Below are 26,025 nucleotides of genomic sequence, written 5' to 3'. Positions count from 1 at the left end.
AAAAGCCAATAATGGGAACATTAGCAGTGCAACTGAGTCACCTGGGAGAGCCACTGCACTGAGTACAGCTAGGGTTGCCAGCTCGCTGGTTTTATAGTCAGCTGTTGCCGGTATTTTAATGTTCCTGCTTGCACAAAAATGACCTAAAGCTGGCATGTTTTCTACTTATCAGTACATAAATTAAGTAGTAAATGTGAGAAGAAAACACTTTCAAATGTTTCTGCAGCTGCCTTTTGACCCTGACTCAATTAAAATAACAAAGTCAGCAACTCTTAAAATGAATACAATTTCATACAATAGTCTACTCAAGAAAAAAGCCGTGTCTCTGCAGAATCTTAAAACGTGATCAAATGGCCGGCATTTTTCTCCAAGACACCAGATTCAAGCGAGAGTCTCCAGGTTTTTCACGTATCAAGTTTGGGTCTCTCGCCCAAAATTGTCTCTGCTTCAATACAGACGAATGGAGAAAATGCCTTGCCCCCACCTCCATTTTTTTCAAAACTCTCTCGACAGTTTTTAATTGAAACCCCAAGAAAGGCGACCTCTCCTGCTCTGTACTATGGCGGTGAAACAATAATCGGACGCCAAAGTTAAAGGTTCTTTCCGACAGCCGATGTAGAGTGATATACTACCCAGGACACGATCGTCACACGCCATCGCCGGTCTGTCAAAAGACGCACGAACGCGATGACGTCACATACATTGATGCCGCCCCTTTGGTCGGGGGAGTGGGCGGAGCGTCTGGAGCGCGGGATCCTGGAAGCTGTACTCAAGGCTGAAGTTACTCTCTGCAACCCGGGGTGTTTACAAGGAGATATCCATCGCTTCAATGGCAGAAGAGTTCGGTGGCTCTCTGACCCCGCCCGACTCCCCCTTTTTACCAGAGAGCCTGGATTTTGACTCGCAGCATGACGGCAGCCACAGAAAAGCTCCTAGCTTCTGCTCCTGCGTCCAGGGTAGGGAAGGGACCAGGCACTTCTCTCCAGATTCTTACCTGGCTAACGGCTGCTTCAAAAGGTGAGGGAATCGGAGGACGCCGCTGCAATGTATAAGCAACGAGAACCACATTAGTGCACATAGCACGCGACGATTGTTTAGGCAAGCATGGCCAGGAGCTAGTAGTAGTAAGAGTGAACTTTGCACGTATTCGTTCCACTTCACCACCCTCCCCTGCGGCGAACAACAGTAGAATGAACAGTTCATTGCAAGAGTACTAAGCTTGGCCAGCAGCATCACAGGGCAGCACAGCTGACAAGGGCCGGGGAGCAATAAGCTGCTTAATGAGCATCGGCAGCACTGTTTAACTTGACCAGTAGTCGTTGCTAGAGCTGCTATGCATGCTTTGCGACAAGGGGGTACAACTGCTCAACACCGTCCTGACTGAAGCATGATCAGAACCGCATACTTTGCAGCCACAGGTGCGTTGCCCCACCGAATCTTGATTATTGCTATATTTCACAGTTCAAACAGCAGCAAAGGGGCCATTTCATTTTTTGAACTTGGACCTACGACACCCTGGCTATGCCACTGGCAACACTGCAGAGTGTTCACACCTGATTTGGGTATGACGGCGTATATCATGCTGGACACAGAGACTCCAGAGGGGTTGTGATCCTTGTATATAAGAAGGCCCATCTTCCATGCTCGGCGCGTTAATCACCCATACACGCTCACAGTCGATTTGCTGGGTGGTTGCCAGCCATAGGCAACTCTGCACAGTTTGTGGCTGGGGGAACTACTGTACACTATGGACAGCAGCCTAAGGATGGGCAACACTGCATTTTGTTTACCCTTACTCTACCTTGTTTGCCCATTGACTGCTTTCAGGTAAACAAATACACTATACCCAGCACGCAGAGCCTACTTATTTGACAACTGGCCTGGGGTAGCACAGTCAGCAGTTAGAGGATCATTTTTCACTATGGACAGCAGTGTGAGGGGCCATTGTAGGATGGCCAACAGCCAGTTATGTACTGCAGGAGAGGATCAGCCATCAGAAGCAAAAAGGGTACCACACAGGGGCATCACTGCATATTGTGACAACAACACAGACTGCAGGCCTCGAAGAATCATAAAAATGTTACCACACATGTAGGTTTAGTGACTTAAATAAACTAAGCAACCTGACTGTAATGCTCTTGACCCATAAACTGGTCTAAATTTATGTGATCTTGGGAAAATATTTAATTTCACTGAGCCTCCTTAATCTCTGTTATCATCATATGAGAGCAACTTCAAATGTGAGTTCTGCATGTCTGCTTTACGAAAAGCTATTTTGTGTGATTTAGAAAACTACATTTGTGCTCCACGTGTAATAAGAATCTAACCCCATTTAGGGTACACATGACCCATAATTTGCCTCTTAGTTCACTAACAGCATATCCAAGCAGGGACAGCACAATTTTACAGTTCATTTTTAAAAACTCTTACTTCTAATAAATATGTTACTAAAGTATGATGTGAGTGCACACAGTCATTTACAGTCAGCACATTTTCTATTGAAATAGCTAAAAACCTTCCCACTGATATGCAGTTTTACTGATAAAACTATATAGCATAGAAATGATAATGTTTGGCCTGTTGGGTTTCTACAACTGTTTATTATTCGCACATCACCAAGCCAAGTGTTCTGATTTGTTTTGGTCCTATTTACGATCTTTGTTTCCATTACACTTCTGAAATATAAAAATAATGTGCTTTGCTAATTGATGTATTTTGAAATATTTGTACTATCATCCAATAGCCTTTTCAGATCATTTTACAAAATCCTATAACTGCAGTCAGAGGAAGAAACGCAAATGCCAATCTCAATGATAAAATAAGCAGTAATTTGTTTAAAAAAAATAAAACACTGACATTTGTCCTATGTCTTTGAATGGACAACAAATGTATCAAGATAAAAACAAGATTTTGAAGTGTCATTATTGCTCATTCACTTTCTGATTAACAAAGACCTTTTTTTGCAAGCTTTAGTCACTAGACTGAGCGGGTCTGTAGGACCTAGGAATAGCTTGCCCTGATAAAATCTCACGTGCCATAGCGCATAGGTGAGTAGAGTTTTTCGAGGCTTGGACCTACTGGGCACCATGTGGTCTTATCACATTGGATTTGGATATGACAGTGTATATCATGCTGGACAGAGATACTCCAAAGGGGTTGTGATCCTTCTGCATAAGAACTTCCTCCTTGTCTCCATGTCCAGCTCAGACCCACTTGGGAGATATGTTGTCATTGAAGGTTCACAAGAAGGCCACCAGAACAATTTATTAAGTATCTAAATCAGTGGTTCCCAACCTTTTGACATCTGTGGACCTCAATTTTATCATTACTGGAACCCAAGGACCTCCAATAAATCATTACCGGAAGCCAGGGACCCCCTCCCCCCCCCCCCACTGAGTCATTACTCAAAGCTGGGGCTCCCAACCTAAACATTGTTGATGATTTAAAATGCATAATACAGAAACAAACACATACACACATGATAACACATTTTATTTAATTTGCAAACAAATACAAATTATCATTTTGATAAGAAAGTTGAAGCATTTCTAAATTCAATTGAAGCCACACATCATCCATACTCTATTTTATTTGATGCACCTGCACTGCTCCGACCAATGCATCTGAGGATACTAATTTAATTTTTAGCCCCCAATTTCAAATTGCTTGACATTTACAGTATGTTTTAAAATGTTAAATTGGCTCTGCGATGCACGATGTACATGGAATCCCCAAGATGTACATGTTTCCTAGGCCAGGTCCTGTCTGAACCAGAACAAAGATAGTAGACTCGCCTGTCTCACTACGGGTGGCTGGCAAGCTGTGATGCGTGGTTCGCCAAAGCCGGCATTATACCAGATTTATAATTCATTGATCACCAATTCACTTGCTCTCTTGCTTGGGCAGAAGCCAAAATAGAAGGCATGGCTGGGCCGCTTGGACTATTATGACTGGAGAGGTGCTTGCATGGCTCCGAGGCTGTTTGGTATTTTTCAACTCAGCTCCTGCTCATACTGCTTAAATGTTTACATGCTACCTACATTATGAGTTGGAAGCTTTGATGGACAAACAAACTCCCTAGATGCACATGCTTCCGCTGCTTGACAGGAGAAGGAGACTTCTTTCCTGTAGTCTGAGTATGGTCCACTATCATACCTTATTGGAGGAGAATCTTTACTATCCTATCAGAAATACTAGGCAGAGTGGTGGAACCGTCACCCAAGGTGACAATGTTGGAGATCCCCGAGGACTTCGGAGGCGTTTGAGGAAAACATACATAAGTTGGAATCAGAAATATGATCACCAAAAGGGGCATCTCAGTTCACTGGAAATCTGCAACTCCTTCATTGTAGTATGACGGTTAGCAATGGATTGGTGTGCTAAACACGAAGAGCCTATATATGTGCCACAAGGCTGCCCCTATAAGCACTGCTGAGTCTGGGGAAAGTGGTGAGACTATTTGGGGTTAGTAGAATGATTGTACTGATGTGTGTTGTTCATTAAATGTTGGGATATTTGGAATGCTTGTAACAGTGTATGTTGACATAATTACGGAAAAAGCCAGTAAAAGTTGGTTATAAAAAAATAAAAGGTACTATCATGTTGTGCTTCTCCTCAGGCACCAAATGGCTAATTGTAGCTTTAAATATGTGATCAATTATTGCACATTTGCCACGCTTTCCCAATATTACCTGGAGAGGAGTAAAGGTAGTAACCAAAATAGAATTGTGAGTAATTAAACAAGTCTCGCAACCTTCAAGCTTGATGCAAAATTGATGCAATAGGCCTTTTGGGTACTCTGGTCTGGTAAAGTCGACATGGCTTCTTCCCATTGTTCCTTTGAAACTCTTCTTCTGTTCTATAATTGCTTATATTGTTGGCATTTGCTTAGTTGATTAGGGTTTGCTATGAAATTGTGCCTTGACAGACTGACCAGCCACCTAGAGAAGTCATGCTAATTTTAAATGATCTAAAGAATATCTTTGCTGAGTTACGGGTCAACGCTTTATACATTATCAGAGTGACAGGTGCAGCAGGGGTTAAATTTGGGTGTGAGTGCTCTCATACTGTTTAATAAATACATGACAGTGGTGGGTATATAAATATTCGTTGTTAAAATGTCTTCCTTGTAGCTTGCTGCAGAAGATCATACTGTGCACATGGTTGTCAATTTACAGTGAGTATGACATGGATATATTTTTTTTCAGGCTCTTGCTTAGACTCGACCCTTTCCCAACCGACTATGAAACAGACACAGTCGAATTATTTGGCTTTCCATGGGTCACGGAAACTTCATTGGTTGACTCTACAAGGCTTCTCTTCGGTTTATTACGGTGACATATATTATCTGTTTTAAAATACATCTGTTTAAACTGGTTATTGTGTAGAAGAAAGACTAATTGTGCATGTACCTCTTTGATACAGATACTTCAAGGCCTCTACATTTCTGTCAGATTTGCTGCCAATGAATATCCTCTACTGGTATTGTGTGTGTGCCTGACAAGGTAGATTTTAAGAACACGTTTAGCAGTAGTAAATCTTTATTCAGTTATGTTCATAACCATAAAAAGAACAGTGTGTCATAATACATACATATCAAGCATGAAACAGCATACCCTCAATATAAATACAGGTAGTAAAAAACTCCTCCAATAACGGTCACAAAATTAATCAGGCCTACAGTGCCTCAATCCTAACACAATTCTTAAAAAGCAGGAAATTATGAATATAACATGTAGATTAGGTAGAAGCTGAAGGAACATAAGAGCAAGTCAGACTTAAATACAATTAAAGTATTTCAGTAGTGATGTAATAAACATTATTCTCGGTGAGCTAAAATATCTACTTAACATCTTAAAATATAGGGTGTCCTATGGAGACACATTGTCGCAGCCGCAAGGCCCAAAAGTGCCAGACAGGCTCCATGCACTAGGGGAGGCCAGCAGATTACGCAACATGTTAAATCTGTATCTTGTTGACAGAAATCTGTCCCTATCACTTGTTACAATGGATAAATGCAGTTCCATAGACTGGACCATTTTAAAAAGCATGTGCCCCTGTGCCATAGGTTTCATCAGGTTTATCTATTCTCTTTGTGATGATTTATGTTCTAAGAACTGATATCACACCCACTTCAGCTCCAAAGGGCGCAGGGACTGAGGATTATAGAATACATCCCCCCTACCCATCCCAGACTTTTATAATTGGCCTTCACCTATGCGATCCAAGTGATCTTTTCACGGGGTCAAGGGACAGGCAATTGGAGAGGATCAGCCTGTTTAGCTGAGATTCCTCCCTGGTCCAGACCTTGATCCAACAAAACAGTGGTCTAAAAGCAATTAAGCCTTCTATGTATTTTACTCCTAGATCCTTATGAACAGAGAAAGTCTTAGTGTCTTTGGGGACCTGCAACTTATGCCTTAAAATCAGACTGGATATGATCAACTTTAGTATATCCCCCTCACCTGACTGCCATATATAATCTTAGAGACACATTTAGCCTTATAAACTTTGGCTAAAACGCCAGGGGGCCTGGAACACAGCCTCTGTCAAAACTTGCCACTGCAACTGTATCCTTAATAAGCTCCGTTTTCCTAATGTCAATTAGGGGCTTCAAGTTTTTATTCAAATCAATCAGGTCCCAAGATATGAGAGAACCAGAGCTTTGGTCAATATATAGTTTCTCACCTTAAACGTTCTTGAGCTGGTGGACTGTGGGCCAATTACCATCACATGGCAACGTTTTAACATTTACTACCAGGTCCAGGCTAGCCATTATACAGCAAACTTGTCCAGTAATAGCTGTAAACCCACACCGGACCATGCCATGAGGACACTATCATTGGCATACAGTAGAACTGGGAACAATTTCATCCGCACCCTTGGGAGTTCGCCTTGACCGAAAGAAGGGCCTGTTTTAATCCATTAACTTAAACAAAAAAAATGGGCAAGAATACATCCCAAGCGAATACCCCTGCTAGTTCTGAAAGATTGGGTGCAAGGTATGCCCTGAGAGTGCCAGGGTTGAGCTTTGGGCATGTAAATCACTAGAAAGAAACACAATATCTGGGTCCACCTCTAACGTGAGAAGCAGGCTCCACAACTTCTCACGGTTCGCGCTGTCAAAGCGGGCATGAGGTCCTAGAACTCCAGACGAATTGACTCGGGCGTGCAACAGTATACTTGTTAATAATTAAATATAAATTTAGGCTTTAGTCGGTTGTTGATCTGCTTGGCCTAAAACCGTATTGTACCTCAGAAAATATATTATTTTCTTCTTCCATAGCATCAGCCTATTTAAAGTACTCTCTCCAGTACCGTCACCACAGGATCAATCGGGGAAATTGCCCAGGAGCACTGGAGATTGTCCGTGTCCCCCTTCTTAAAAACCAGAACGATTACAGCCGTGAACCACGAGGGCGGTGTGCTCTCCTTCATAGCAGCATTAAGGACCATCATCAGGGCTGGACCCCGGTCACATTTTCATCCAAAAGCAAATCAGAAGGTATCCCTTCAGGCCCAGGGCCTTGTTGCGCGACAACACCAAGATGCTCTGGATAATTTTATCCAACATAAAAAAACATGTTGACTCTGCACCCCACAAATCAACCCAGATTCTCTTTGCCTCCTTTCAGCCCAAAGTTGTAAATCCCTTCAGAATGCTCTATTCGCTGATATTCAGTAACGTGATGGCATTTAGCTGGACCTTTTGCTATATAGCGTTTCCAGGAGCAGCCAGGGGAATCTTCGGGCAGCCCCTGCTCCTGCAGACAGAGGCCCAGGTGTTATGGGGCAGCGAGTTCCCAAATACTTCCGCAAAAAGCGAGACCCGTGCCACGGTGAAGGGAGGCCCTATATAGCGCTTCCTGGGGCTGCCAGTACGAATCAGCGGATGGCCTCTCCTTCTCCTGAAGGAACAGGCTCTGGTATTATGGGACAACAAGTTACCAACAACATCCAGCAAACAGCGAGAAGTATAATTTCAACAATTCCTGTCTTTTTTGTTTATTTATTTTTGCAAGTTTACAATACAACAACCAAAACCGCCCTGTGAGCAGTACAATAAACAAGTGAGATGCTGTAGTGTATAAAAAAAATCACAGGAGGCCATCAGAGGCAAAGTACAATAAACTTGAATCTCAGCCATTGAAGTTGGACGAACACCAGCAGCCTCTCGACCATCCAATAACATAGCGATATCAAGCACACCACAGCAATAGACCTTGCGAGCACTCACGCGGGCCCAAACATATCCAACATAAATCAACCAACAAAGTGGAGGCGGCAGAGCAAGCACACTTAGCAGCGGCCACTATCCAACATTCCGTACACAACGCACAGGGTATCGCAGCCGATCCAAGCAAAGCCAGAATGCGACGTGACCCATAAAGCGTCATCTCACTCCAGTCTATCCTGAGAGTCCAAAAAAGCGTGGAAAGGTGCCCAAATATCTCTAGGACGAGAATTTGCAGGGGCCAGCTCCCAGAAAATTGTCATCTGGTCCTGACAGAATGCAGTATCGTGCAACCAGTCAGCCCTACGCGGCACCTTACCTCTTCCCCATTCCCCAACACATTGCCACCCTTCTCTTTGCCAGAAGAAGCAACATGCCCACCAGTCGCCTCCAAGCCGATGGCACCCCATCCAGCATCCCAAGCAGCGCCAGCACAGGAGAGAAAGGTATAACCAAGCCAGTCATTCCAGAAATATAATGGAACACATCCTCCCAAAAGGCATGCACCTCAGCACAGCGCCACGCTAGATGCAGAAAGTCAGCGTCCGGTGCATGGCAACGTTCACAGCATGCATCAGCTCGCAAACCCATAGCGCATTAACTACGAGGAGTGTAATATATCCGATGCAGGAATTTTAAAATGGATGAGCCGCAGCCTATAATTAGGCGACAGCAGCTGCATATGTGCACAGCAGCTCCGCCACTGTTCCTCAGTAATCACCTCCCCCACATCCAGCTCCCGTTTAGCCTTAGCCGCCACCGCCACTGTCCTCCGCAGCTCCTGCATGCACCCATATAATCGAGTAATAAGCCTCCGGGAAGACTGCGCTCGCCACAACAACTCCAATGCTCGACAAGTCTCGGGGACAGCTGGGAGATCAGAATACCGCGCCCGAAGCATTGCGTAAACCCGCAATAGGTATAACCGATGCAGCGGGTTGTCAGTACCAGCCCGCAGCGCTTCCTCCGGCGCAATCAGACCCTCATTCACAAACCAGGCTCCCAGTAGTGACAACTCAGATGCCTCAAGAAACTCACGTAGGCGAACATCACGAGACATCCGCTCATCCGCTACATCCAGCACTGGCATCGCCGGGGCAAAAAGCACCCCCATTCCAGACTTACACCCCAAAGCCACCCAAGCCCTGGAAGTACACGCCACAGTGTCCACCCCTCTTGCACACGTCCGAGACAGACAGCCAAGAACTCTCGGCAGCCGGTCCGGCCAAACCAAATCGCTCTCAGGCGCAGCATGGGGCAAATACCGGATAGGATGAATCCAGAAGTACGCAAAGTGGGCCTGCGCGCAATAATAAAGCAGCTCCAAATCCGGGGGCAGCAAGGCCCTCCATTTCGAACGGCAGCGTCAATTTCTCCCAGGAAATCCTAGGCTGCGAGCCAGCCCACACCAAACGCACCAAAGCAGATCGAAGCCTCCTCAAGAAATTCACAGTAAGCACCAGCGACAAGTTAACAAAAAAATACAAAAACTTCGGCAAATCAACCATCTTAGCGATGCCAATGCGCCCACTAAGCGAAAGTGGTGGCGTGCGCCACACCTCCAGTCTATCTTCCAACCAGGCCATCAGTCTGCCATAATTGGCAAACCACAAAGTTTCTACATCACAGCTGAGCCACACTCCCAAATAACGGACCGGGCCCTCCGCCCACTCTACCAGATACCGCGACGAGCATTGGGCCGTGCCACTAGTGAGGGGAAGCACCACCGACTTAGACCAATTCATCGTGATGCCTGAGAAGCCGCCAAACCAAACGACCTCGGTCAGCAAGATGTCCATATTCACACCTGGCTCTCGCACATACAGCGCGATATCATCCGCATACAGCGAAATTAAAATCGTCCGCTGCCGGAACTGCAGACCTCTATGATTGTGATGTTGTCGCAGATAAGCCGCCAACGGCTCTATAGCAATAGCAATAGCAAATAGGAGCGGGGCTAAAGGGCAGCCCTGACGGGTACCCCGGGCCACAGGAAAGGGCTCCGAGATACAACCATTCAGCCGCAGTCGCGCGACTGGGCCCGAATACAGCAAGCGGATCAACTTAATAAATCGGGCACTCATGCCCACCCTGCCCAAGAGTGCGAACAAATATGGCCAGGCCAAAGAATCAAACGCCTTAGTCGTGTCCAGGAACACAGCAGCAGCCTCGTCGCCAGCCGATAGGCCACCTAACACCGCAAATAAGGTACGAAGGTTATGCACCGTCGGCCGCTCCGGCACAATGCCAGACTGATCCTGGAGCACTAATCGCGGCATCAGGGGCTGCAGCCGCAGCGCCAGCAGCCTGACGAGTTTTTTATTCTCAACGTTGATCATAGACAGTGGTCGATACGAATCACAACTGTACGGGTCCTTGCCAGGTTTAAGGATCGTAACAAACACGCTTCTCTCAAGGATGCAGGGAGAGATCCTGTCTCCAGGGCCTCAGCATATACCTCTAACAGATAAGGAGCTACAATATCAGCATACTCCTTGTAAAAGGCAGGGGTGAGTCCATCCAAACCCGGGGCCTTCTCACCAGGCAGCCCACTGATGACTGCCTTGACCTCCTCCACTGAAAAAGGCTCATCAAAATAGGCCCTGTGAGCCTCCTCAAACCAAAGCAAACTAATCTCGGAGAAGTAAGCCTGCGCTGCGTCAAGATTGTGCTCAGAGGGAGCAGAATATAAATTTGCAAAATAAAGTGTAAAAACCTGCATTACACCTTCAGTACCCGCTCACCCCCCTGCCCATCGATTCCGGTCACGTAACCACTCGCCCAAGGCTTGCGTAGCAGATTCGCCAGTGTCCTACCGGCCCTGTCCCCTTCCCCCATACCGCCGGGCTCTAGCGTGTCTTCCCAAGTAACAGACTTCCCGCTGAGCAGCCTCCTCATATCTAGAAACCGCCTCACGTAGAGCCACAACCGTCTCACCCACCCAATCCGTCACCAATTTCACCTCCAGCTCAGATATCCGCCCCTCCAGCTCGGCCAGTTCCCTCCGCAGCGCGTGAAGCACCCCATGCTGCTTGGCAAGACACTCCTCGAATGTCCATTTTAAAGGCCTCCCAGAGCGTTCCCGCCGACTCTACTGACCCGCTGTTCTCAGCAAAGAAATTTACAATGGCCTTGCGAATCTCCCCCCGAAACACCTCGTCCCGAAGCGCCCCCCGCGGCAAACGGCAGGCAAACGCAGCACTCGGGGCTCCATCTATGGATAGCCGCAGCATGACTGGGGAGTGATCTTAGAGGGTCTGAGCCAAATGCTCCACCGATCGCGTCCACATTTCGACATCCCGGGTGCCCAGCCTACGATCCAAGCGCGACCAGCTACTATGAACATAATTAACACAAGTGCCCTCTCTCTTATCCCCATGCTTCGCCCTCCATAAATCAACCAGGGCACCATCACACATGACAGTCGTTAACGCCGCCGCAGCAGCGGAATGCCGAGGCCTAGCCACACTCTCCCGATGACGCTCGGGGTCCAGAACAACACTGAAGTCGCCTCCCCAAAGCACAGTCCCACGCCCCAGTGAGGCAATCAGGCGCCACACCTAAAAAAAAAAAAACAGTGGTCATCGACATTCGGGCCATACACTGACACCAGCCGAAAAGGCCGATCCAACAGGGTGCCATTCATCAACACATAACGCCCCTCCGGATCCGCTATCACATGATGAGTTCGCCACTGCAGCCTCTTACGTATCAGAATCGCCACTCCTCTAGCATAGCGTGAGAATCCCGCTCCATGGCATTCACCAATCCACCCAGCTCGCAATCGATGCATTGTGGAACCATCCAAATGCGTCTCCTGGAGCATACATATATCGATATGATGACGCTGAAGATAAGCAAACATGAGTCGCACTTTACGCTGATCATTCAGGCCACGCACATTCCATGTAATACAGTTAACTGTCGCCATCAGGCCTTGCCATAAACCAACAACCGCTCACAATGCCCCCCCCCCCCAGTGCGCCGCTCGACGCCAACCGCCAAATCCACTCACTCCAGAAAAAGAACATCATCTCCATTCAACAGTGAAACACCCCACCAATTACCTCACCACCCCCACTCACGCCGACCCCCCCCCCCCCCTCCTCCACCCCCTACTGGGTCAAAGCAAAGCCCTCCCCACCCATCCCCCAAAACAAACATACAGGGGTCCATAACATAGATAAGGGACTCATCCAAGGAGCGAGAGCTAGCCATCCAGACCATCCGGAGTCAGACAGACCAGAAAGGACGAAGGGCATAAAAGAGCAAACAAGATACAGACATAGCGATTGCAAACAAAAAAGGGGGTTAAGTCCGATGCGGCAAGCACATCCTGCAGGATCCAGGTTCTATTAGCACCACGGCGGCGTGGGCAGTCAATCAGTGTCACTGAGGGTCGCTCGCTCCGATCCAGCATCACCAGCCCCATCAGTTACAGTGCGCCGCGGTAGCGTTTTAACAAACTTGGCCGCCAGCTTCGGGTCTGTAAAAAAAAAAAAAATGCAGGGTGCCACCATGCTGGATCCAAAGCTTCGCCGGGTATATGAGCGAAAAGCGAGCCGCAGTCAAACTCAATGAGCGCTTTACTGGCAAAAAGGTCTTGCGCGCCGCCTGCACAGTTGGAGTATAATCAGGAAAAAAAGATAACTCTTTGTTACCGTATAGCACAGGGCGGCGCTCCCGGGCAAGCCGTAGCACGTTATCACGGTCACGATAGTTTAAGAGGCGAAAAATAACAGGACGGGGCAGGGTTCCGGGGGGAGGCAGAGGACCCAGAGAATGATGAGCCCTCTCCACCACCAACAGGCGAGACAGCTCGCCCGGGAACAAGTCCGCAAGCAGCTTCTCCATAAAATCCTCCATTCTACCCATGGCTGTCGTCTCAGGAATTCCAAGCATCCTAACATTGTTACGCCGGGAACGCGCCTCCAAATCCTCATTCTTATTCCTGATAACCTCCAGCCCCTGCTCCATCTGTAGCAGACGTTCTCTCCCCCCACGCCCCTGGTCCTCTAACTCCGAAGTGCGAGACTCAAGCTGCTCAAAACGGGCATCATGCTCATCGACCAGGGCACGGATGCGATCCATCTGCTCTGTCAAATGGTCCAGCTTGGCGTCAATGCCAGCCAGACTTCTCTTGAGATCCAAAAACATGGACCGAACCGACGCATCTGAAGACCCCTCCTCCATCTGTACCCCATCAGTTGGTGGTCCCGGGGTGCCCCCCTTCCGTCTACCACCAACAAATGAGAGCTTCGTCTGTCGCTGCTCCGCCTTGCCCATACCGCACAGCACCAGGGAGTCAGCCTCCAGAAAACTCTCAAGTACCAGGGGCACCTACAATTCAAACAAAGCGTTCAAGATTCAGCCAAGGCTTCCAGTAGAAACCTCCAACCAGGCAGTGACCAGCTAAAGCCAGGTAAGTTGCAGAATACCACAATGCGCAGAATGGACTCCACAAAGGTGTCAGAGGCCGGCCAAAAACTCCATCATATCACCATCGTCATCAGCAAATCGGTGACTTTTTCGGCCACCACAGTCAATAAAGGTCCCACTCAGCACAGTAACAGCAGGCCTCACAAAATTCCAAAAAGGCCAAGGCAACACTGATACCACAAACGGCTCCCCCCAGCCCAAATCAGCCGGTAGTCAGGCTCCAGGGCCCCTCAGCAAGGCCCAGGACCAGGCAGCACGATCAAGCGGACTCCAATGCGTAGGGCCAGTCACCAGACCCCCGGAGTAGCACACAGCATAAAAAAAAAATTACAGGGAGCCCCCCCTGCACCCCGACACGAGCGCCGAACCAGGGGCCCCCTCAGCCACCACCAAGCCAGAGCAGCACGGCCGTTTACAGCGCCACTCCAAGGGCAGGCAGAGTCCGCCACCTAGGCAGACGACCGCCGAAGGTCACACCCCCAGGCACCACTCACCGCCTGCCTCGCTCCCGCGAGGCCCTCAGGGCTCCCCGTTCGCCGCTGCCAAGCCGCGGTATGGCGCCCCAACTAGGCCCGCCTTGTCCGGCCAGGCCCCACGGCTGCGGCCACCCGGCCACCACTACCAGACCGGGAGCCCCGCACCCGGGTCCGGCCAGCTCTCACGCGGGGGGGTCAGTGGCCCGAGGCGACCGCCGAGGGACCCCCCCCAATATCGCCCATCACGTGCCCCGCTCCAGAGGACACGAAAGTCTCCTCCGGCCGCCCACGCGGCAGAGCGGCAGCTCTCGCAGGCGGGCAGAGCAGAGCCCTACTGCCAGCCCGCCACACCACCGCGGGAGCTCCCGCAAAATAAACACTGTGGCAGACGAAGTCACCACAGTAATCCAGGGGGCCCCTCAAACACCGCCACGGCAGGAGAAATAAACGTTTAATGCCCTAAGTCCGGCAGAGCCTCACAAAGTGATGGCCATCTTGCCGGCAGGCTAGCTCTGCCCCCCCCCCCCCCCCTACACAATTCCACTTCCCAGCATGGCACATTTGCTGAGCTTTCTCTCTGCCGAGATGCAAACTCACTCTCATTCTATCACTCTTGCCTTTCCATTCTTGACCCATTCCAGTCACAAGCTCGCTGGAGTGGACGCTCCGGTGAATCTTTGCTTATGAACTTGGTTGCTTGTTCAGGCATGGAGGTGGATATTCTAAATTTAATTTAAATGTATATTACTTGTGCCTGTAGAACTTTTTCATGTGCATGGTTTTCCCCGGACCTGCAGCCCAATATGGTAGTTTACAGGGGCACTCTTAAGTTCTAATTAGGGAGGCTGGGAGACCCAGGGCTCATGTAGCAGCTCAGATTGGACACATTCGCTTGTCAGTCTGCTTCTTTTGGGCCCTTCCTTTCCTTGGACTCTGCTGCTGGGCTTCACCTCTTTGGGTCAACTTCTCCTGCGGGATAAGGTGCTCACTTTACCCTTCTCGGCAGGCAGCCCCCCAGGACCCGGGTAGACCCACAGTTTGTTCAGCAAGTTGTACAGCTTTCAGGCAGCATTCCCACCCAGTACCTTGGGGAGAAAAGGTATCTGCAATGCCACCCCTGCATCACAGCAGCTCTTATACTATTAAGTTCAGCACCACATTCACTGGTCAGTGATGCAGTTTGGAACGGGTACAAAGTGTGAAGCTTTGGGGGTCCACTTTTATACATATTTTCCAGACAGAGGATTTGGATCCACTCTGCATAATCTCATCTCATCTGCAGTGCTGACAATTATTTTTGTAAGTTGATGGCTCTCACAGCAGGACTACATGTTGGCATGCCCACTCACGAGTGAAATCAGTGTGAAGCTCTGCTCCTGTCTCTCAACAGCCTTCCTAGATATGTAGCTCAATGAAAGACAAAACAGGCTAGTCCAAGCCCTACCTACAGTCTTCTAGGCCTCTAACAACTGAATTTGCTCAATCACCCCCCGCTCTCCCACCCTATTATTCTCACACGACTGCAGTGTTCAGAAAGGACTAATCAGCAGTCCCCAGTTAAATGGTTCGCCTCGAAATTCTAAATGCTGTCCTGTCTCCTTCCCTTCAGCACTTTGAAGTCTGCGGCTACACCTTCTGGTTCCAGAATGCAGACAATACACTTCCACTGTTTCTAGAGGTTATATCCCATTTTCATATTGTGATATGTCAAAACCAGGGGTAATCCAATATAGATCCCATTAACTACAGCAGGCTCGCATTGACACACTTGGAATCCTGCTAGCAAGTTCCGTACAGACAGTGTGCCCTCAATGTACACACTGGGATGAAAAGTATATGCTGCTGCCAGTACTCCCTACATATTGCCTGTACATAGGTGGTAGTTTCGTGTCAGTTATGAGGTACTCTATTGGAATTCACCTCTTGATATTGGAGAAAGGCTCTGAGTGTCATGCTTGTGTTGTGCCAAAAGAAAGTCAGAGTGCCAGTTTCACTCACAGTGGGTAACTCAGGGGAGGGGTTTATGTCCATCTACAATTCAAGGACATTAGTGTTAAAAAACCAAGAAATTCAGAACCATTGGGATTTAATAATCCTTTACACTGGAAGGACAATTTATCAGTTGGGAAGTTTCCATGTGTAATTTGAACTTGTAATGACACATCACAAGAGTTTAGGCCAGTAATTGTTTTAATTTCCTCCTACTAAAATGTCATGCCAAGTGGCATTCTTGGCTGTCACCTCCAATGCAGTACATTATTTTCATCATAACAGTAAAAGCAGATTCCACTCATTGTGCCTTATGATAGACAGAATTTGTAAGAACACTCTGACTCCTCAATTTGAGAACTGTTGAATGTATTTACAAAATGGAGGGGATCTCTCCCGTCTTCAAATAGAGATGTAACTGATATTGCTGCTAGTGTGTCCCTACAAACTTCAGATGACTTGTCAGAAATTTTGGTTTTACCAGACAATGATGACTGATCATCTTGTATTTGTGCATGCACTGTTATACGTTTTGGATTTAGTAACTTTAGCCAGTTCTTGAATCTCATCTATAGCGTTTTCATTGTACGATAAACCACTGGACGAGGTTAATAGCATTACAGAATGGTGATAACTACAAGAGGCACTCATACATACAAAGTAATCAATATTATAGTAACACTATATATAATAGTGTGTGGTCAAATAACAGAATACTTACCGGTCAATATTGTTATATACATATAGTGTGTATTATTGCCAACAAGAAAATAAAATGATAAATAACATATATCAATGTCCTTCCGCAGAGTAACAATGTTCATATCCAATGTAGTCAAATAATATGATGTGATGCTCCAAATTCTTGGTATAGTCCAAATTCAAAGTCCCAATTTCTTCAGTTCAAATAAAATTATGATCTTCATGGTTTGACTTTCGAAATCACAGCCAGCCAACACGTGTTTCGTCTGGGATTATCCCAATGACTTCATCAGGGCTGTAATTATATATATATATCTATTATTATTGATACAATTGTATTTATTATAGGGAGATGCCATCACCAAAGTGATATAAATGGTGGTGTAAGTGTCTATTTGTGTAGTCCCAACTTACATTGGAGAAGTAGGTGCCATCACCATTGTGCTATGTTGCAGTGAAGGCTTTTTCCCTCTACCAGTTTTTCTGAACATACATCATCATGGTTAAACCTTTTTTTTTCTTGGTCTTTACCAACACCCTTTTATATCATCTTCTGATTTAACAGTATGTTATTTCTAGTGGTGAATTTTCTCTGCTTAGTTAAATGCATGCACCTCTTGTGCTGCTTCCAAATAATCCTCATTTAATTGATTCAGTTTTGACAGGGCATTAGATTTTATGACTGTATAGTCTAGTTACAGCTTGTTGATGTTTACCTCTGTTGTCTGTCCTTGACTCAAGCTTAATTGCTTTGAATCTGTTCTGAAGGTTGTTTTTTCAAACGTTAGTAGTAGTTCCTTAAAGTTAGACTTGTACATGGACAAATAGTCTGGTGAGCCACTCCTGAAGGAAACTCCTCCTCATATTAAGTCCGTATTAGTGCTGTTTTTTTATTTATTTTTATTCTCTCATGGACGAGGAACTGTTGTTGGCTCTCTTCCTTCTACCGGAGTTGCATCAGGAGTCTGCTGTCCTTGTGTTAGTACCAAGCTTTGTTCTCCAGAGGTCAAATTGCCTCTTAACTGTTCTAACTCAAAGGAGATCATCTCACTAGAGTTCCTCCTCTAAAATGCCTGTAGCATACAAGCTCAAAGTCATGCATAGTGAGTTTACTGCACCCCCTTAAAGATGGCTTCTCCACAGATGTCCTGTGTAGAGGCCCCTTTTCGTCTAGATGATACTTTCCAATTGATTCTCCAACCTGTTGGGAGCCCTTCAAACTTATTAACCCTCTTAGCTCCTCAAGCTTCAGGAGTGCATCACTGGGCACCCTCCTTACCAACGTGTCTTCCTATGTGGTTTTCTCAATTTTAGGCAGTGATCGTGAGTAACCAGAATGAAAACCAGCAATCTTACCTAGAGGTCACACCACAGTGCTGCAAATGCATTAATTCCCTCTAGTATTATCTTATGAAGTCTTCCCAAATGTAACTTACTTATAGGACTCATCAGGCATTGTAGACATTTCCTTTTCTAATTTGGAGAAACGTATTCCAGTGCTAACTTTTTAAGCAGGATTATGGCCTGTATATGTACACACATTCTCTTAATCTGTTCTCAGAACCTCCTTTCAAATCACTGTTTTATTTCTGTTGCATCCTTTCTGGAAATCGTGTTTTGAAGCAGATTAGAAAACAATGTAGGGTCTTATTCCAAAGTGGGTTGAAGTTAACTTTATAGTTTGCAGTGTAATAAATGTGGTGTATGTTTAATTATGTGTAATTTTGGTAGGACTTCTTTCTTTTTGGGAAATAATGCCTTGTGGAGTGATAGCTGCACTAGCCTGTCACACATGAAGCTGCTGGCACCCTTATTAACGCTCATGGAGGTCATGCGCCTTCGGTATTGGACCACATGAAGAAAATAAAATATACCAATTGCTTCTTCAGACTGCAAGCCAGAGTTACTATACTAATGAAGTGGAACATTAAAGCATATTGAATAAACACAGATTTAATTTGGTTTTGATCAAAGTGTCAAAGATATTCTCAAAGAATAATAAATTTTGAGTTTGCTTTGTCAACCAGTAACGCAAATCAAAAGCCCTCTCCGCTCTCAAAAACTGGAAATGGAAATAAATATATGTTAAGGGTTCAAATAATTTATTGTTCTCTGTTTGTAGCAGTTGAACAACACATTGGAAATTTAAATCCATATTATTTGTTTTTATTAGGCAGCATATATACAAATTGGAAAAACTTGTTGAAACAAGTTCATTCGATTTTGGTAAGTGTTAAATTAAGCTTTTTTTTCTTTCTTAAGATGGTTGATGGCTGTATTTATGTAATGAAGGCGTCTTACTTTACAATAGAAAAATATGCTTATGTGCAAATGTTAATGTATATTACACAAGCGATACTTGGTGAGCCTTCTGTCTGTTTCTTGCTCCATGCTCTTTTCTCTTCTTTCTGTCCTATCTTTCTCTCCTTGTGGGTCCGTGCTCCCTCCTCTTCTTGCATCAGGACTATTTTCTGTTGCACACAGTGAATTGACCTGTTGCATCCATCTCTCCACTGTGCCCCCCTGCTCCCGCTTTATATCTTGTGTTGCCTGCCTTTCACCCCTGGCACTGCACACCCCTGTTAAAATTCATTGATTTTGACTTTTGTCAAGTGAAGATTTCCACCAGGCTTTGCTAACATACAACACATGAGAGCAAATCTTTCTAATATTGTTAGAAGACTGGGGTCAGCAGCGTATGTTTATATAGAACAGACACATGTATGTTCAATAGCATTGCACTAGTTCCTGAATGTGGGAAACAGTGCTGTTGAAGCTCCTGATAACTTTTCTGTTTCTTCAGGTATGTGAACATCTTTTTAACATGTGAAAGACAAAATTATATGTCTTTGTCTTGTTTAATTCTATGCCTATTTTTGCAGTCACTGTCTTTCAGATAAGCTACAAGTGCTCAAATCTATTTTCAGGATGTACTAATCATGTGGTTATGTTTTATGATTTATGTTCTGTTATGTTATATGTCTGTTATACTTTATATATTATGTTGTATGTTATGTGCATTTGCTATTGCATGAACAGCATCAGTATCCTGGTGCTAGAGCCTGGAAGACAGGTAGAAGGCATACCTACTTGAGGTAGTAATGAAAATAGCCAGGTTTTTAGCCATTTCCTAAAAATAGTGAAACTTTGGCCAGAGTGAACCTGCATGGGCAGCTTATTCCAATGTTGTGGTGCAAGATAGGAAAAGGAATAACTTCCATTTCAAGTTGTCCGAATCTGGCGAAGAGCAGTGAGTGCAGTATCTGATGATCTAAGTCTCCTGGCAGAGCAGTAGAGCCTAGTACCTGTATGAAGGTAGACCGGGCCTGCCCCCATGCAAGACTCTATGGGCACGACAAAGGAGCGTAAAATACAGGGCTTCCTGGCTGGGAGCCAGTGTAGCAATCTCATACCAGACCTGATGGGGAGCCTGATGGAAGAAGAGAAATCAGTTGAGCAGCCCTATTTTAAACCACCTGCATGCGTGACTAAAGAGATTCACTCATAGCGACCAGAAGAGCATTTCAGTAGTCCAAGCGATTAGTTATGAATGCCTGTGTAATGGTGTTTTTTCAGTCCAAAGAAAGCCAGGGAAAAAAACAATCCTGAGCAGGCGAAAGAAAACAAAACAGTGCCCCATACTTTCACCCTGAATCAGAACGTCTTTCGATGTGTGAGAGAGAGAAAAAAAAAACACGAACACAACAGCGTGTCAGCAATGGAAACCGTTCTGGCTACGCGATCTGACTACGTAAAAGTGCACGCTCCAGTGCTTTTTCGTAGCTGGGTCGTGTAGTCAGAACAGGGGCGAGAGTATGGGGGCACTTTCGAGTCCCTTGATTGCTGTTTTAAAGGGAATAATTATATGGAACAGCAATATTGAGTCACCTAAAAAGTTTTTACCTGAACCAGTTCGTTTTCGGATAAGGATGCACCTCTATCTTCCTATGTCCTGTTGAGGCCAATAAATCTGAATGACCGAAACACATTGACATACATATTGAGGAGTTTTGGTGGAATAAATGAATGAATGACATACACTAAAAGAGATTGAACTGCATTGGATAAAGACTGGTGAAGGATATTGGTCCACCCGCGGTTCCAACTACCTCATTAAGTGGACTGTGTTTGATAAGGACTGTTTTACAGACACTTTTTCTTTTGAATAATGCAGGAAGATTGGAGTATGGTGGTGATCTTACCATCTGGTTCTGTTGAAGTTTTGTGTTATAGGAGATTTGTTGAAATACATGTATGATAATATATGTTGGTATGTTTTATGTCTTGTTCGTTTTGTATATATGTTTTTATGGTAAAGGGTGAAAATTGTGTAAGACAAGAATAAATTACAAAAAGAGTTCTAAATAGAAGAAATGGGTATTTTCCAGTGATTAATTCAGGTTTTTTCACTGATGTGGTAATAACCCATATTTTGTTCCCTATTATATACCATTGTCTGATTCAGTGTTGTTTATAAGCCCAGGCTTAATGGGGTCACAAAGGCTTTCCCTCGTATGGAGACACAAGTTGTGGTACAGCACTGTTCCATTTCTAGTTTAGTGTAACAATTTACATATCAATATGGCACTAGTGAAACTCCCCATCCTCCTTCATTCTTATTTCTCCACATTTTATAAGATCTCCTATCTTTTTAAAAAGTTCTGCTCCTCTCTACCTGTACCCAACCACATGTTTGTCATCTTTTCAAACTTGGAAGGGGCCTCTAGTCATGAAGATATATAATACACGGTCTACCAGTGTGATCCAACCCTGTTCTGTTGTATTTGATCCCTCCCTCCCCCCCAATATACCAGCTTTGTATTGGCCTCCCACTTAGCAGTTGTCTTTCAGTTTTTCATTCTCAGATGGTTGAGTGACCTGTTTTCTAGACCATTGCTTATTCCATTAGTCAGTAAGTAGGCCAAGGCTGAAAATTTACTACTGTACCCATTCTTCCTAACAGGACTCAGTCCCAACAAGTCAAACTTCTGAGACCTTTCACTTGGTAGTCCGTCAAATTTCTTTAGTGTTTTATAGACTTCCTCCCAGATCTTCTGGATTGTCATGCAGTTGCACTGTGTTGCATCTGTTTTTGCACATTCAGGAACTGCAGATGTGGTACAAGTGACCTGGAACACATCGCCACAACTGAGTTTTTCAATACGTTGCAAAGTGGACCCGGGTGGCACATACCCTGCACTTCGAGTCTTTGTGTGTTTGATGTTGATATTGGTAATGACAAGCTGTATGGTAAAGGCAAGTGAGAACTGAACTTTATTTCTAGTGGTAACTGCTTCATGGTAAACATAAATTGTCACCCTCCACCATTATGGAGTGGGAATTGAAAAATAGAAATGCAGGGCTGTCTTGCTTTATATTTCCTGCCACAAGGAGTAGTTTGTCTTCCATAGTAACACTGGCATATTGCTAGGCATGATTAACAATCCTCAAGCACCGTGTCCAAGGGAATCCATCAGTTCCAGCTTTGCACAACTAATGGCTTTAGGGAATAACAAAGTTCCACCCAGAGATAAGACTGTAGGGAGAGGATTGTAGCCGCAACATATGGTGGCTTAACACCACATGAAGGTATGTGGTGTGGCGCTGGGGAGGTGGAAATAATGGTCACAGTTTGGTGCAACATCTGACTTGTACTGGAGATGAAGGCAGAGGCTAGTAAATAAAGTCAGCCCAGCACACTTTTTTACATGATGGGTTTTCATCCAGTTAGATGATTTTATCCAGTGTTGCACTAATGCAGAGTAAGGAAGATTTGTGAAGCTTTCTGGAAATAGTTTTAACTTTATGAATTTAATTGTCACATTTTAAAATACTCTTTGTGTGTGCCTTCCCAATTTCAGTATCCATTGAGTCTATTTCAGTGCCCCTTTCCTAATTCTTTTTTAGTTTAGATCAACTTGGTGAACTGAACAATGGTCTTTGCTCTTTGTCTTCCAGCTACCGGTGCTCGATGTGCCAACTTGTCACTGTCAGTCATCTAGTCGTGATGATACAGTCCCATGTCTTGCTTTCTTCTTGTGTTAATCAAACATAGTGTTGAAACTGGCCTTCACAGGGCTGTAGCCAGCATTGGAAGAGTGGTAGGGGAAATTGTACAAAATGTTCTGCTGCTGCTGTGGGTGGGACGGATGCATGTTAGGAATAATCAGAAGGAGGTTCAAAATATTGTGACCTATGGTGCATACATAAACACTACACTGGTCGAAACATGTTAGAATTTAATGGTTAGTGGACAGAGGGTTGCACGTTGTTCTCAATGCATGGTTCACAGGAAAAAATACCACTTCAGAGGGGTTCTTGAGAATACACCACAGAACATACCACACATGGGAGAAAGCTGCATAAAAAGATCTGCTTCCTTTAAAAGAAATAGAGGTTTCTCAAGTGAGTATTAATGGCTGCTTTTGGAATTGTTCTGATAAAGAAGTTGTTTGATCAAATACATACTGTAAATGCAAAAAGTAGTGGTCATTACACATTAAACAACAAGAATCTTTAGATTAGATTCAGCTCCATTAATTAGTGAAGATTTCGATTTGTGGTCTGCAGGGATCATCAGATGCTTGCATGTGTTATCTACGTGTATTGTTTTTTATGGTCCAGCTTCACAATGCAGCTGTTGCCAGACAATTATGTGAGCATTACTAGAGAGGGGCTTTGGCTCTGCCCACATGTTGGGAGCCGGGAGTACATGTTTTGATTGGGCAGAAATTGTGTGCTTCCTCAAAAAAAAGTGCCTGCCCTCCACACAGCTGTTAATATTTTGTTTATCCAGATGCCTGAGCTTGAACTTTCAGGGGCACCTACGACATTGTAATGCTATTAAAGTGTGTTAGATAACTAGATAATATATGGTATTTTTCTCTGGCAACGATGGGAGGAGGGCTATTATTATAAACCTCTGTAAATGTTTAGGTCTGTCTTGACAGCGCTTTCATAAGCCAGACTAATTGGCTTTGCCAGTGCTGGTCTCACATGGTTTAATGTACATTTTCAAATTCCTCTTGACATGCTTTTTTTGTACCAGACAACTTCTTTTGCTGCACAGTTTGAACAGTCTTAATTGCTGTATGAATTAATACAATCAGTGCATGGCTGCACTGCTCTCTTTCAACATCTCTTTCCCAATCATACCAGACTTGGGTTGAATTAAAGATTGTATATCGTACCGTACATTCTCTGTAATTTTGTTTCCAGTATGATTGCTGGACATGGGCGTCACTTATGTCTTTCTTCCTGGTTCTGTTACAGTAACCAAAGAACTCCCATAAAGCCATGTCAGCTTCTTCTCAAGTGCAGTGATTGTAGTGTCCATCGAGAAACATGCAAGGTGCTATTAAAACACTGGAGCGCTGCATATAAATAGCAATTAAGACAAGCCCTTAAAGAGAGATGATTGAAAATAAGGTTGGAAAAGTATTTTCTTTTTGTTTTAACCAAATGAAGTCTTACAAGTGTTCCTGCCTTGCATTTCATCAAAGCTCTAATGAAGTTAACAATAGCAGAGCAGATTGAGAAGATTTATGGCCCCAATAAAGGCGATAAGCAATGCGCTGCGTGCCATGTCCTGAGTGCTGGCAGGAGGGGGCCCTGGAGGAGAGACACCAGATGCAAGGCTAAGCAGGTTTCACATCATTGCTTCTAGGTTTAGCTACATTATACAAGAAAGGGCATATTGTGGCTTTCTTGAGCATTGAGCTAAACGGCTGGGTGTTTCTTTTGTAAAATAAGCTTATTTTAGGTAACTGAGGTGAGGACAGCACTGGAATAAAGTCAAAACAATGTCAGCTATATGGGAGGAGGTGGGAGGAACAAAATGCTGCAATAAAACGCAGGCAGCTACCAGCCTAGAACACCCACAGTGAAAAGGGAGTACCAAAGAAATGCCAAAGTAGTCTGTCACAGCAACAGATAAAGAACCGAAGGTGGAATAATACAGTAGTTGCTCACTGCTCTAAAACAGAAAAAGAAGGGAGAAAAAGGCAGAACTGACAACTAACAAGCAAGAATGTTTAAAGAACACTGCAACCAACAAATGAAATTGCTTTAAGTCATAAGAAGTATATTAAAAGTATACACAAGGTCGAACGCTTACACTTGACCTAAAAATGAAACCATTTTCCGTATTCAAACATTTATTTACATTAAAATGGTATTCTATAAATAAAAGAATGAAGTGCTACTATTTAAGTACTAGGAACACCGCAGCACAAAAAAAGCTGCAGGCTCTGTGCTACAAGCATGCCCGTCCATCTACCAATACCTGAAAGCCTCAATGTGGAAAAGGAATCTACAAGTAATACAAGCTAAGAGGGATGAGGAAGCACATTGGAGCCTCTAAGGAAATTAAAATCTTTCCGTAAAGTGTACCTGGTTTGCCCTCTTTGACAGTCTGATTCCAAAGAACATTATATAAGCCCCGGCTATGAATCTGCAGCAGTGGAGGTCCAGGCTGGCGGGCCAGATAGTACTGGAGGCGGTAAGTGAAACTAATGGCAACTAGGCTTCAAGAGAGCCCAGCTCAGAAATTAATTTAAAGAAACATTTGTCCTTTTAGGCACATCCCTAGACCTGCAGGAAGGGATGTTTTATGTATTTAACCCTTTACTACCCTTCTGAATCAGGAAAATATTCAGACCCAGAGCCATCCAATATGTTGGGCATTGGTAAACATTCACCAACTACCTCTCTCTAAAGGCTTTGCATCTCTTAGATGGTCCTTTGTCACTACCAGATGTACTTCAGATATCCTAGGCATGCTGTCAGATACCACCATCAGGCCATTAAAGACCTTCCGTCAGGCAGTAGAAATATTTAATCTGACTCCCAAGTGCTCTCTCATATACTTCTGGCCCACTCTTAAAGTCCCTGAACCAGTTATCAGTGTTCCTAAGCAGACCCTCGGAGACTCAGTGGCTCAGGCAGCCTCACACACTTATTTGCTCATTAGCTCTGTTGGTCTCCTTCCAGACACTCTCAGTTGTTCATTTGATCCCAAATAATGTTCCTTAAATACCTCATTATTATAATTCTCCATATCTGGAGTTTAACAGCCTGAGAGAGGAGGTATGATTAACATTCAATATATTATCCCTTTAATTTATTAAGTTCATAGAACAAACTAATGTGACCCATGTCCCTATCTGTTGCTTCTCTTTGAATGGA

General features: G+C 44.9%; 1 protein-coding gene across 1 annotated transcript in view; it reads left to right on the top strand.

Moving 5' to 3' along the window:
- The first annotated feature begins 726 nt into the window (after window positions 1-726).
- MMS22L (MMS22 like, DNA repair protein) overlaps window positions 727-26,025 on the top strand; it is a 426,716-nt gene continuing 401,417 nt past the window's right edge. The window contains exons 1-3 of the mRNA XM_069235533.1: window positions 727-1,017; window positions 5,208-5,333; window positions 19,013-19,065. Of these exons, the coding sequence (XP_069091634.1) occupies window positions 830-1,017; window positions 5,208-5,333; window positions 19,013-19,065 (367 nt within the window). The 5' untranslated portion in view covers window positions 727-829. The remainder of the gene's footprint in view (window positions 1,018-5,207; window positions 5,334-19,012; window positions 19,066-26,025) is intronic.

The sequence above is a fragment of the Pleurodeles waltl genome, chromosome 5 (assembly GCF_031143425.1).
Source record: "Pleurodeles waltl isolate 20211129_DDA chromosome 5, aPleWal1.hap1.20221129, whole genome shotgun sequence".
Classification (NCBI taxonomy): Eukaryota; Metazoa; Chordata; class Amphibia; order Caudata; family Salamandridae; genus Pleurodeles; species Pleurodeles waltl.
This window is presented reverse-complemented; position numbering and strand designations above follow the sequence as displayed.